The sequence below is a fragment of the Lissotriton helveticus genome, chromosome 5_1, assembly GCF_964261635.1.
Source record: "Lissotriton helveticus chromosome 5_1, aLisHel1.1, whole genome shotgun sequence".
NCBI classification, from domain to species: Eukaryota; Metazoa; Chordata; class Amphibia; order Caudata; family Salamandridae; genus Lissotriton; species Lissotriton helveticus.
The window spans coordinates 1,795,424,484-1,795,438,514 of record NC_136065.1 but is presented as its reverse complement, the minus strand read 5'-3'; the positions used below and the strand labels follow the sequence as shown (position 1 = coordinate 1,795,438,514).

At 46.1% G+C, this 14,031-nt stretch overlaps 1 protein-coding gene across 1 annotated transcript in view; it reads left to right on the top strand.

The window, feature by feature from the left end:
* NSF (N-ethylmaleimide sensitive factor, vesicle fusing ATPase) overlaps positions 1-14,031 on the top strand; it is a 657,569-nt gene that overhangs the window by 616,353 nt on the left and 27,185 nt on the right. The window contains exon 20 of the mRNA XM_078645103.1: positions 11,622-11,677. Within this exon, the coding sequence (XP_078501229.1) occupies positions 11,622-11,677 (56 nt within the window). The remainder of the gene's footprint in view (positions 1-11,621; positions 11,678-14,031) is intronic.

Below are 14,031 nucleotides of genomic sequence, written 5' to 3'. Positions count from 1 at the left end.
GAATTGTTTATCCAAATATGTTTGTTTTTTAACCGAGACTGGTATTTTGATATATATTTTTCCGTTTAGTTTGAATTTCCTCTTCCACTTTAAGTGGACAAAGACCCTCCCATTCCCACCCTTTGTATCTCCTTCGTAGCTGCCAGGTTTTCCGTTATTGATTTTTATGCTGTCCACTTTTGTCCACACTGGACCACTCCCTGTGTGTGCTTTATAGCTGCAACACACTCCTCTTGTACGTTGCTGCTGAATGTACTTTCTTATTCTCCCTCAGCCCATCTGTACCTCTAGCATAATGTCTCAGACCCTGACCAGCATTGGAGGAAGTAAATAATTGAGTTCTATCCCATCCAGATTCTCCTGAATGGCCTGGGGGAGAACATGACTGTAGGCAATTCTGAGTCTCCATGTACTCAATGTTTGCCCAATTAGAGCTTCAATTTATTTATGTTGATACAGAGTCTTATCCCCCTCTGCAGCCGGGTCCTATTCTTGATCACAAATCCACGAGGTTTATGCCTGGATAATTCTTTAACAAGGTACTCTATTTGCGTTAAATCCTGCACTCCGAATATTTAGCAGCTGCTCTTAGGAAGAAGGGGATACACAGATCGGATGGATCCTTGTAATCTCTGATTCCTGACCTAAGAGTCCCTCAAGCACCAGACTGGATTTGTAACATTTTGTAGCAGTGCTCCCACGTGTCGACACGTGGCATTGTGCAGCTCCACACTGACTCAATGCTCCTCCAGATGTGACAGAACGAAGTAATATGTAAGTACCACACCAACTTCAGTTCCTTTCTTTACTTGCCATCCAACGTGAATCCATAGCTCCACTCCCACCTTGTCGGTCTTCCAACAACTCAATGCTCCTCCAGATGTGACAGAACGAAGTAATATGTAAGTACCACACCAAGTTCAGTTCCTTTCCTTACTTGCCATCCGACGTGAATCCATAGCTCCACTCCCACCTTGTCGGTCTTGCAACAACTCCTAAGCACGACTCTTGAACATTGTGCTGAGGAACAGTCCCCATCGAAAACAACAGGTTTCAAGCACTGTGTCGCTACTGCAGGAAGCAGATGTCGGCCACGGACCCCCACAAGATTCGCCTTTAGTACCTGAGCTACGGACACAACTCAGAGTCACGTGGTAAATGCCCCCATTGCAGCCAAAGGTGATTTGAGACCAGAGGCGAAGTTGTATAATGCCAAACACAAGAAACAGTTGTGGTCTTCGCACAGGTCTCCCTCCAAGTCACAAAGGCATTTTCCAACAACAGTCCAAGAGCAAGCATGAAAACATATGAAACAGGTGCAGAACCCATTCCACCACTTTATTATTATTATTATGTGAGATTTGTAGAGCGCATAGTTGCCCTAGGGCTTCCCTGCGCTAAGGGACAGGCTGCAGATAAAGTCTGGGAGATTAGAAATGCTGCTTGAACAGCCACGTTTTTATTGATTTCTGGAATTCTAGTTCCTTGTCCATGGACCGACATTCCCTTGGTAGGGAGTTCCAGAGTTTGGGAGCAAGGTGGGTTTGACACCAAAGAGAAGACACCAGGGCATCAAGATTTAAGTCCCACTTCCTCAAGGTCACCGTCCATGAAATTGAGTCCTCAGTTGGTCCCGACATCCCCAGAGTTTCCCAAGCCATTGTCGACTCTGCAGAAGATCAATGCCTTAAAGGTGTCCATGTTACAGATCTTATGTGCACTTCTGGCTCTCTTTGGTGTGCCTTTAGATCCCACAAAACCACAGGGGCCTCCAGTTGGGTTACAGCCGACAGGCCCGTTGGGACCAATTGCTATGGCTGAACCAACACCAGTACAGACCTGCTCTCCTTCAGCGAAACTCTCACCTTTGTCCTGCTGTTGGCCTGCATAGGGGTTCCTGTGCATCGCATGAAAGTCCATTGCCACCACCCTGTCCCAGGAGACCTAGTCTTCTAGAGCCTGGTTGGGCAGGCTTACACAGCCAAGATCAATCCAAAAGCATTTCCTTCCACTCTACCGGACAGGGGATCCAAGAGGATGGACACCTTTGGGAAGCTTATTTTCACTTCCACCAGCCTAACCTTGCGGTCCGTGAACACTGCAAATTACAGATGGCGACTCCATCCAGAAGTGGCAGGGCGTCTCTTCCAAGAATGGAAAGAACCCTAGCTTGATCTGTTCAGCACCACCGAGAACACGCAATGTCGGCACTTCTGCGTGTTTGAGTTTCCAAAGCGGCTCTCGCTCGGAGACTCATTCCTCCTTGAGTGGAATCAAGGACTCCGGTACATCCTTTTCACCAATAACACTCCTGCCACAAGTTCTTGAGAAGATCAGAACCGACCGGGCCTAAATCATCCTGGTGGCTCTGGATTGGACATGGAGACTCTTGTATCCAGAACTCCTGAGCATGAGTATTGGTCCTCAGATCAGGCTGCACCTTGGGTAGGATCCCCTGTTACAGCAGCAGGGTAGGATACCTAGCACAATGTCCACCTTCATGTATGGCATTTGAGAGCTTTCTTGCTGCCAGCCTGGCACTGAAGTCCTTAAAAGCAGTCTGTCTATTGAGCCGCTTTACATATTTTCTTTGAGACATAGCAGTGAAATCTTGCTGGCGGTCCCAGAGTATTTTAGGGCCTCTTTGGCTCACACAATCCATGATTGGCAGGGCACAGCCAGGTATGTCACGTACACAGGCTTGGACACCATAGACTGCATCAGTCTTTGCAGACATGCCTGGATGAGATCAACCAGATTTTCCAACGTTGACCTATCCCTAATGTATATGCCCTGTGTTGGAGAGAAGATGGACTCCACTTTAAATTTATTAAAGATAGCCGAACTACAGCGCATGCCTTTGGGCTGTTGACCCCTGCAAAACAATTTCTGCACCACTTCTGAAAGTTAAGGGGTTATTCAAAGTGGCTGGCATATTGCAGAGACATCATTTCCATTCAATGATACAGTAGACATCACAATTCTTTTGGGGCCGTGGATGTGGAACCAGCAGATTGTGCCTATGCCGGCAGGCCCACCTGCCCTCCAACTCCTTTTCTCTTGCTACAAAGGCCAACAAACTGCTTTAGTTTGCTCTCAGGGGCACATACTAAATCAGTGGGCTAAGGGGTTTTGTTCCAGTATTTCATCCCAGATTGCAATCCATCATGCCAGACAGATGGGTCTTGCAAATTATACCTTTTATCTCCTTCCTAAACACACCAGATTGACTTTCAGAAGAGCATCTGTCCATTCTGCGGCAGGTGGTATACCTGTTGCTGGGTACCGCACTCTGAAAAAGGTGCTGGTTGTTGTTCTCACAATTTCCTCAACCTGAAAAAGGGGTGGGGCCTCAGCCATCCTTTGACTTTCGAGCTCGGACGCATCCCTGCAAAAGGAAAAATTAAAATTGCACACATTGGCTCAGATCCTTTCTGCCCTTGACCCGAGAGACTGGATGATGTCCCTGGACTTGTAGAGCATGTATTTTCATATAGCCGTCCTGCAGTCCCAAGGTGTTACCTGTGATTAAAGGTGCACCTGGAGCTTTTTATTTTGTCTAACTCCCCTTCATTCTCACCCGGGCCTCTGCGGTCGTTGCCCACCTTATGTGGTTGGATATTCATTCTGGAACATCAGTGATGGGCTGCTGAAGGGGGGCTCACAACAGTAAGTCCTGGACCACCTCTGGACATTGGCGGCACTCCTTAGATGGTTGGGGTTACCACTTATGAGCCATTGTCCCACATGAATCAATCACAGCGGCTCCCATTCATTGAAGTAATCTTGGACATGCTGGAGCTCAGGGCTTTTCCTCCACTGCAACAGGTCTGGACATTTGGGCTATGATGCTAATATTTCAGGCTCAATCCTGGATTTAGGTGAGGTTGGCTGTGATGCTTCTTGGTCTCTTAACCTCATGCATCTGTCTTGTCAACTATGCTAGATGACACATGATAGACCTACAGTGGTCCAGCATCAAGTCAGCCTTACTGACACTGTCCAGGTCTTGGTGGAGGGGGCCATGTTCTGCAGTAGTGGCTGCCCAATCACAATGTGTCATGCAGTCTACTCTACCTTCTCCACCCATGGCTCGTCAATGGTGATGGAAGAATCACTACTGGAATGGGGAGAGGAGTCACTTGGGGGAGGTGGAGATCAGAGGCCTTTGGTCTCCAGTGGAGGGCCGGTTCCAAATCAGCCTGTTTGAAGTTACAAACCATTTAGCCTTGAAGGCTTTCCTGACCTCCATCAGGAGATGGTGTTGGTTCTCACAGACATCACTGCCATGTACTGAAACAAGAAGGGCCACGTGGAGTCCTGGATCCAGTGCCAAGAGGCTTTGCATCTCTGGAGGTGGCTGGACCCCCAGGACATCTCCATGGTCACCAACCACCTGGCAGCGGTCCCCGAATGCTTGAGCAGACGTTGTCTAGCAGATCACAAGTGGCTGTCGTCCACTGTGGATACCCCTGGCAACATCTTTTCACCACCACTGAGAATGCGCACATTGGAGTTTCCTCAAGAACACTATTTAGCCCAGCAGGTCCTTGGAATTGACATTATAAAAGATTATCTGTTGGAACTTTCCACATTTTTACATTTGCCAGGCCTACCATCCTTGTTTAATTAAATTGTTATGAAAAGGATTATTAAATGTGTGACTCATGTTCCCTCCCAAACCATTTATGATAACACAGTGGGAAAGTAACTTGTTGTTGACATTCCTCATGTATATACCTTTCAAGCTTACCACATTGGGCAATTGATCACTTTACAAGCCTCCAGTGAGGGTGCGTGTCCTTTGCTCAATCTCACTCATCGAAAGGGAAGTTGGATCCCAAAAGGGCTTTTGGGTCTTACATTGATCGCACTAAGGACCATCAACTTCTACATGGGGTAAACTTTTTGTGGGGTTTTGCAGAATAAAGATATCACCCAGAACAACTCTCTTGTGTTGCGTTATTTTACACTTCTTCTTTCACCATTCTATTACATCCTGGTGATTCAGAGGGGGGCTGGGATCACAGCCTAATCCCCTCTGCCTGATGGTTTTCTTTTCACAGGAGATTTGACAGGAACCTCATTAATTGTTCAAAGATAATTCCCTGATTATCTGGGTGCCTTTCTCCATCAGAAACTGGAGTTCACATCAGATCTCCCATTTTATATGAGGGGTAGATGTACTGGCACATATCCTCACCCTTTGGTATCACATGGGTAGTACCGTCCATACACACATATTGGAATTAAGACACTATACTTGGCATGCAAGGTCTCTACTCGAATGTGGAGAACCTTGGCTCGATTTGTTCACTACTGGCGAGGTGTGCAGTGTCAGCACCTGGACGCATTGGAGCTTCCAAGGCGTCTATCACTCAAAGACGTGTTTTGCCTCAAGTGGAACTTGATGCTTCTGTATACCTTTGCACAGAAACTACTTCTGCCCCGAGTTCTCAAGAAGATCGCTGAGAGAAGTTTGTGATTTGGTACGACGTATGCTAAATTGACCCCCTCCATGTCTCGTTCTCTAATGTTCTGTTTGTTTTGTCTCTGGCCTGCTAAGCCCTTCTTTGGGCCTGCTGGGGCCACTGCTAAAGGTTATTCTTCGGCCCTTTCGACCACTCTACGGTTGCCTAATCAGCCTTTATTGTTTAAATCATGAGGTGTGGTCCGTTTTTATGTTGCCCCTCTTCTCCCTTTATGATGCCCCAGGGGTACCTCAATCTAGTCCTTGCTTTTTTGATGTGTATTCCTTTCAAGCCGCTTAACATTTGTCCTCTTCAGCTCCTCACCATCAAAACTATGTTTCTAATTGCCATCACGTCCGCCCAGCTTGTGAGTGAGCTACAGGCTCTGTGTGTTCATACACCATCTTCTTTCCAGATAAGCTGGTGCTGCGTACTCGGGCATCCTTCCCAGGGGTGAGCGGAACTCTTGGAGTTTCACCCCTCAAAATTCCGTGATGTTACATAAAAACTATCTGAGATTCTGTCAAATTCCACCAACGGGCAGAAAATATACACGTCTCACTGAAACTTTGCGCATAGAGTGCGAGCAGTGCCGAAAAATCAGTCCAAACTGCACCATGTGGCACGTAAGAGCTCACACCCATTTAAGTTGATTTTGCTGTTGCTCGAGTAGAAAATCTACTAGAGAAGCAGCACTCTGACCGTAACCACCCACGTTAGAAAATTCAGCTAGGGGATGCTAAATCTCGCTTGCATTCGCTAGCTCGCATTTCTGGAGCCTTGCGAAATTTGGCCAGAACTCAGCATTACAAGAGCTACGCGGAGTCGCCAAATTCCTCCAATTCCAAAGGCGGAAGGAAACATTCTGCCCACCCCTGCTCCTTTCTACCGAAAGTTGTGACGCCATGCCAAGTCGGTCAGATCATCACCTGTGTTTTTAGCGCTATCTCACCCATCAAAGGTGGAAGAGAGACTTAATGGTTTGGACCCCAAGAGAGCTATCGGCTTCTACATATATTGTACCAAAGACTACCAAGTGGACTTTCAGCTATTTGTGGGTTTTTCTTGGGTGAAAAAAGGTAAGGCTATGTTGAAGTGTACCATCTCATGCTGGATCCTGTTCTGTATCACCTACGCATTGACCAAAAGCAGTCTCCAGAAGGACTTCCCACCCTTCCCACCAGGGCCAAGGCTGCTACTATTGTGAAGCAGAAATAGGGGACTCTACGTGGCAGTGGCTTGTACCCTGTCCAAATGGGGACCCTGCCTTCTAGTCAGGGTAAGGGAGTTACACAACTAAGATGACCCCTGCTCACCCCTTAGTAGCTTGGCACGAGCAATCGGGCCAATCTCAGAGGCAATGTGTGAAGCATTTGTACCGAAATCACACAGTAACACAGTGAAAACACTACAAATGGACACCACAGCACTTAAGAAAAAAAACAACCTTTATCAAAATCAAGCAAGACCACAATCCAGCATACATAAACAAAGATATCACTTTTTAAAGGTTTAAGCAGGCTTGTCCATACAACTCCATAGATGTGTTGATTTTAGCACAAAGTACCTCTGATGCGTTAAATCTTGAATTAAAAACAGCTGCAGAGGAAGGAAGCGTTGAAAACACAAGAGATGCGTCGATTCAGACTTCTCAGTGCACTGGAGGCGTCCGTTCTTCCTGCGCACAGGAAAAGTGTTGTGTCAAATCCTTACTGTGATGGGAAGCGATGCATCAAAATTTGGACATGCAGTCCTGGTTCCTTACTGCGGTGCTCCATCGAGGAAAACTTGGCGCACAGGTGTGATGCATGCAAATTCCAGGCTCACTGGGTCGATGAAGCAGCAAAAAAGGCTTGGCGTCAATTTCCACAGCCTCAGACGGGGAATGCATCGATTCCTTCAGCCGCACAGCAAGGCTGGCGTTGAAGTCTGAATGGGGGTCTTGGACGTTGGAGACACAGTACTCTGGACTCTGGCTGCAGTGGTTTTTCCAACCGCATTGGCAAGCTTATGGCAGAAAACAATGGCGCAGAAGGCAATGCATGAGTTTTCAGTCCCCGAAGCAGCCAAACCACCTACAAGGGCCCAAAACTGGAATTGGCACTACTTGGCAGGTCAGAACCCCCCAGCAGAGGAGCCCTGGGGTGCTGCTGATAAAATCTTTAATGGCCCTGAAAATTCCAACAGGAGGCAAGCACACACAAGCCCTTGGAGAACTTTGGAAAGCAGGATTTAAGAAAGCAAAGTCCACTTCTCTCACTCCCCCCAGACAGAAGCAGCGACGGCAGGCCAACCCAGCAAAGCAACACTACTTTTCAGCTTTTCTTCTTGGTAGGGTCCTCAGTCCATAGGTGTTCTAAAAATGTGTGTTTACAGGTCCAGTGCCTATACCCCTTTTGGCCTTTGAAATGGGCATACTTCAAAGGAAAGTCGTTGATGTTCACAAGAGCCCGCCTTGCCCTGTTTTGGCTCCAGACACCCTGCAGGGTGCAGAGACAGCATTGTGTGAGGACAGGCACAGCCCTCCTCAGGTGTCAGTGGCAACTCCTCCCACCACTCTAGCTCAGAAAGGCCCATTAGCCTGGTGATGGGCCATCAGGATATGCAGGGCACACCTAAACTCCCTTTACATGACTGTGACTGTGTATTATGCCTAAACCAGACATTGATTCCACAGGCAGATAGAGAGACAGAATGGTAAGCAAGAAAATGCCCACTTTCTAAAAGTGGCATTTTCAAACGCACAACTTAAACAACAACTTCACTAAAAGATGTATTTTCATAGTCTGAGTTCAGGGAGCTCAAACTCCAAATCTCTATCTCTTCCCAATTGAAACGTACTCTTATAAGAGGTTACAAGGCAGCTCCAATGATAACCTACGGGAGAGACAATCCTTGCAATAGTGAAAAATGAAATTACCAGTATTTCACTATCAGGACATGTAAAACACATCAGTACATGTCCTACCTTTCACATACAGTGTGCCCTACCCACAAGGGCTACCTTGGACCTACCATAGGGATGCCGTACATGTAATAAAAGGGAAGGGTTGGGCCTGGACAGCGGGTGCATTTGCCAGGTCAACATGGCAGTTTAAAACTGCACTGGCAGACACTGCCGTGTCAGGCTTAAGACATGGTTAGAAGGCTACTCTTGTGGGTTACACAATCAGTGCTGCAGGCCCACACGAGCATTCAATTTACAGGCCCTGGGATACACAGTGCACTTCACTAGGAACTTACTAGTAAATCAAATATGCCAATCCTGGATAAACCAACTACCAATATAATTTACACAGAGAGCATGCACTGATTAGCAGGGTTAAAGTGCCCAGAGTCCTAACACCAACAAAAACAAGTCAGAAAAAATTGGATGAAGAAGGCAAAAGGTGTGGGGATAACCCTGTAAAAAGGGCCAGGTCCAACAGGGGTGTCCCGCCATGCGTTCACAAAGCACTATTGCTTGGATAGCCAAGTCTTTTGAGAAGTGCACTTTGCCAGTTCTGTCCTGCAGGACTTTCTGGTTTGAGACCATTCACAGCCCACCTCCCCTTCATACTGCTTTGGTATCTATTCACAAGGTGAGGATTCTGTGGTTACAAGTCTATTTTAGAAGAACATGTTACTTAGTTTTGATAACTCTTTGTGGTAGGGACTAGTCCTCACTGACCCTCCCATCCTCCTCGTTCTGTGATTAGACTAGCTTCATTAATAAGATCCAAAGTCTAAGGATCTGCACTCGGGTTTATCAGTTTGCTTTTGGGACGCCACTTATGGGGGCGCAGACATGCTCTAAAGCAACTGACGTCAGCACGCAGGAGAGGCACCTATATATGCCCCACACGTCACTTCTGGAGCAGAACGGCGTCAGTGCGGAGCCGTATGGTGCCACCTTTCCACTTGCACAGATACTATGGAAAAAGTTTCTCTAGCCTGTCTGACACCTGGGGAATATTTACAAGGTGAGGAATCTATGGCTAGATAGTCTTGCTACCAGGAAAAGCGTTACTGAATGGAAGTAACTTTATTCTTTTATAGGAACCATTTGCCACACTAAAACTGTTTCTCCCGATTTGTGGTTCCTGTCACAATCCTGTATGCAAAATATGCACACGGTAACAATACTTTGCAGTCAATAAAAATTGAAAGTAACAGCAAAGTCTTGCAGTACTCTGTATAAGAAGAGGGTGTCAGTATTAAACACACGGTTTTCATTTGTTCAGACATTATGGCGCACCGAGCCCTGCTCCCCAGTATAACAAGCTTCAGATGCAATAGAGAGGCAGACTAAACCAGCTCCTCAGTGTAATAAGCCTCAGACAACATGAAGGTGCACCAAAACAGAAAGAATGGCATACCCCATCCAGCAGGACTCAGAAGCAGACGAGTTGGCCCGGACTCCTCTGGTGAACCCCACCATCAGTTTTTTTGTCAGTAAAATGTTAATACTTAAATACATGTTCCAGCTTGGCAAACCATTACATCCAACATTCCATGTCATGGAATTCATAAAGAAACCTCATACCAGAGCACCAAATAAAGAGCATCACCAATGCCTCCGTGCTCTTCAGAAGGAGATTTTCAGGCTTATTCTCAAGATTATTCTGGGGGTGCGATCTTGGGCCACAGAGTTCTGGTACAAGGACCTGTGGAACTTGACTACGGAGACTCCAATAGGGTTCAGCCATAACGTTCAGTTAATAAATGTGGACCACAGGAATTGCCCATGATCCCTGCCAATAAACCTCTGGTTAATTAAACTTTATAATATGATTCTATGAACATTACCAAGGACAACAGAAAGCTCATCTAAGGGGCTAGAGAGATTTCTGCACAAAAAGACCAGCACGAATGGCAGAGAATCCATATTTTGTCAACACTTGACAGTTACTCCTCAAAAGATACTGCCTAGCTTGCTCCAGCCTGTAAATTCAACTGTAAGTACTTATCATTAGCAGTACATCTAGTAGCATTCTCTAGATATCTAAGAACATCTGGCAAACAATGGATTTTTTTCCAACATATCCTTGAAAGTATTTGTGAGGGTTTATATCAAACGTTTCTGCTGATAACATGGCTGAACACTACATTTTGAGTTCTTAAGAAAACTGAATTAATCCCCGGGCGTCAATCTTAATTGATCTCTTGGACGACTCCTCTCACATTAGCCATCTCCTCAGCAAAACGGCTTGGAGAGCTTCGAGCACTCATCATCAAAGAACAGGTTCTACAAGGACAGAGTTTGACTTGGAACCATACCCAAGAGGACAACTTTTCTCCCTTAACAGACGGATATATCTTGCAACATTTGTTTCAGAACCGTACACAACAGAAAGCTCTCTTTCGTTGTCAAACATTTTTTTTAAATTCAACTAGACAAAACTGAAGATTTTCAATAATGTGACCACTTCTTTATCTCCTTCAGAAACTTCAACAAAAGGCAACTGCTTTTGAAGCAAGGCATTACTCGTTGGTTTACAGTGTACATTACCTAGCATCACTCTGAGGAGAGCAGGCCATTGCAAAGTAAAGTGGGAGCTCACTCACCCAGTCTCCTTTATCCATACCTCCATACCACTGAACTAGCAGCCAACACAATATTCCAATTCTCATGCTTCTGAATCTGCTCATGTCTAGACAAGATTGGTGACTGCAGATGTACGAGGGAGTTCATGTAAACCACTGTAGTGACTTTATAATGTTGTCCTTTTACCCAGCTCACCCAATACTTCTGTAGGACACACCTACCTTCTTCACTCTCTAACTGTTTTTACGTATTTATTTGTTGATGCTAAAGTATTAACTGAAGATAAGGCTGTGTGAAGCACTCAAGTCCTGTCCCATATCAGAAGTAAGCATCCCATCCCTTCAGTGTGTATAAAGAAAGGTTGAGACGGAAATTATTTACAACTCCTTATGCAGCCCAACGCTGCTTAGGGTGTGGACTACAAATCCTGAGTGGAATTCTTCTATGATTGGCACCTAGTTGTAAGTTCTCAAAAACAATAATAAATGAATGACTTTCCTATATTTTTCATCTTTCTGCCCAGGGTCGTGTTTCCTAAAACACGTTCTGTTTTTTAATACTTGCTTGTCCAGATTAAATGCTGTGTTTGCAGCAGAGATACTAACATTCAATCTTGTCTTTAGATGGATCCTGAGTATCGTGTGAGCAAGTTCCTGGCACTGCTGAAAGAAGAGGGAGCGTAAGTAGCAGCATTCCTTATTTTTATTTTTAATATACTAAAACAACAGAAAAGCTCCTCCAATTCCTGGTTCAATCCAGATCTCAACAATGAGCATCACACTCTCAGGTCTACTGAACGCGTTTGGAGGCAAAACCCTTCCCCCTTTAACCTCCGCTAGATCCAACTATAAAAAACACATCCTCAATGCTAAGACATCATTGTTCCACTCACAACTCGATCGGGCCAAAAACAGACCTTGGGAACTCGTCACCATTGTGAAAAACCAAACCTCCTCTGCTCCCCCCCAAGGTGATCGCCTCCACTGAGAGATGCAAGGAAATTGCCAACTACTTCGTAGAAAAAATCTCCAAAATAGATTAATCCTTCGCCCTAACTCCCCTCTTTAACCCACTACCCTCATTAGACATTTCCTCTAATTCTCCTACACTCGCAACGCTCCCTCATGACTCCTTATCGCTCCCTCTTATCGTCCCGATTCTTGAACCCGGCCCCATCACACTGGAACTAAAAAAGAGTTCTTCTTGGCATGACTTCCATCCTGTCACTGAACTGGATGTCCTTAACGTCATTTCCAGGCTGAAACCATCTTCTCACACTAATGATCTGCTCCCGTCCAACCTTGTCCAAGACCTCAAACATATCATTACCCCCTACTGGACCTCCATCATCAACTCTTCCTTTACCTCTGGCTGTGTCCCTGCCTCCCTCCAACTAGGACAAATCACTCCCATCCTCAAAAATCCAGCGGGTGATCCCAATTACCTAAATACCCTTTGTCCTATCGCTAACCTTCCTTTTCTCTCAAAAGCCCTTGAAAAATGCACCCAGTTACAACTAGATAAGCACATTGATTAATTCAATCTTTTAGACTTGTTCCAATCTGGCTTCAGAAAGGGCTGTAATACAGAAACAGCAATGCTAAACATAATTGATAACATCCAACACGCCCTTGACAAAGGTGATTCCTCCCTACTCATTCTCCTTGATCTCTCTGCTGCTTTTGATACCGTAAATCACTCTACACTACTCAACACTCTTAAAGATCGTTTTGGCCTCAACGTTTCAATCCTTTAAATGGTTCGCCTCCTTTTTCCAACACAGAACCCAGCAAATTAAAATCCTTGTCTGCCTCTCTAAACCTCTGCCCATCTCCCAAGGGGTCCCTCAGGGCTCCATCCTCTCCCCCTCTCTATTTAATCCCTTCATGGAACCCCTCACCCTTAAACAAGCAGAAATCAATTACCACTTATACGCCGATGACACCCAACTTAACTATAAAATTCAACCACGCAACAGATGTCCTTCACCTCAATGATACCTTGAGTGAAATTCAATACTGGTTCCACTTCACCCACCTCAAACTCAATCTAAAAAAGACCGAAATCATTATGTTCGAGGCATGTGGGCTGCTGAATTCATATCTGTGCATAGATCGCCGCCTAGTGTTGGGTCTGGATGATTGCACATTGTTGTCCTGGAAGAGTCTTCGAAGTATCACGAGATAGGTGGCTCCTCCCTCGGACTACAGTACACATGAGCATCCTTTCCATCCTCAGATTGTTTTTTTCCGCCATTGGGTCCGGATGTACTTTCCTGCACTCCAAGTTTGGAATCAAGAAAATCTTTTCAAAAGGCCAAAAGGCCTTCGGATCCGTCGGTATTGTTTAGCGCTCGGTACCGATACACTTTTTGAACATCTGTTGCACTCCGGTCGTCGAATCGGGCCGTGAGGCCTTCTCGACACCACGTCGATGGAACGAAGTCCATTCAAGTACTGCCCGCAGTGCAACTCCAAGTTCCCGCACACAGATAAGCATCCAGTGTGCAACAAATGCCTATCTCCAGATCACAATGAAGATAGTTGCCTAGCCTGTGCCCAGTTCCGATAGAAAAAGACTATCCGGAATCGACGGGCGGCGAGGCAAAAAATGCAGAGGTCGGCGCCAGAGCCCGATAATATCTTCGATGATGAGGAAGATCTAGCTAGCGCCGAAGACTCGGATCAAGACGAAGAACAATACTTGGAGCACGACTCCGAATATTACCTCGAAGCGGAGGAACTAATCGTCGATCTCGAGGAATACGATCAGGACATCGTAGCGGTTGAAGACGACTCCGATGACGACGAGGGGCGAACCGTGAGTACACCGCCCCATATAGACACTACACCAATATCAGAGACTCAGGTCGAGGCATCGCCAGCAGGCCTTAGCCAAGATCAACATTCTCGTTCTACAGCCCCGCCATACCGCCCGGCTAAGAACACACACAAAGAGCCCTCTGAGACACGGCATACGACACCGGTTCCATCGAAACCGAAAATCGTCGACAATACCGTCTTCGGACCGAAT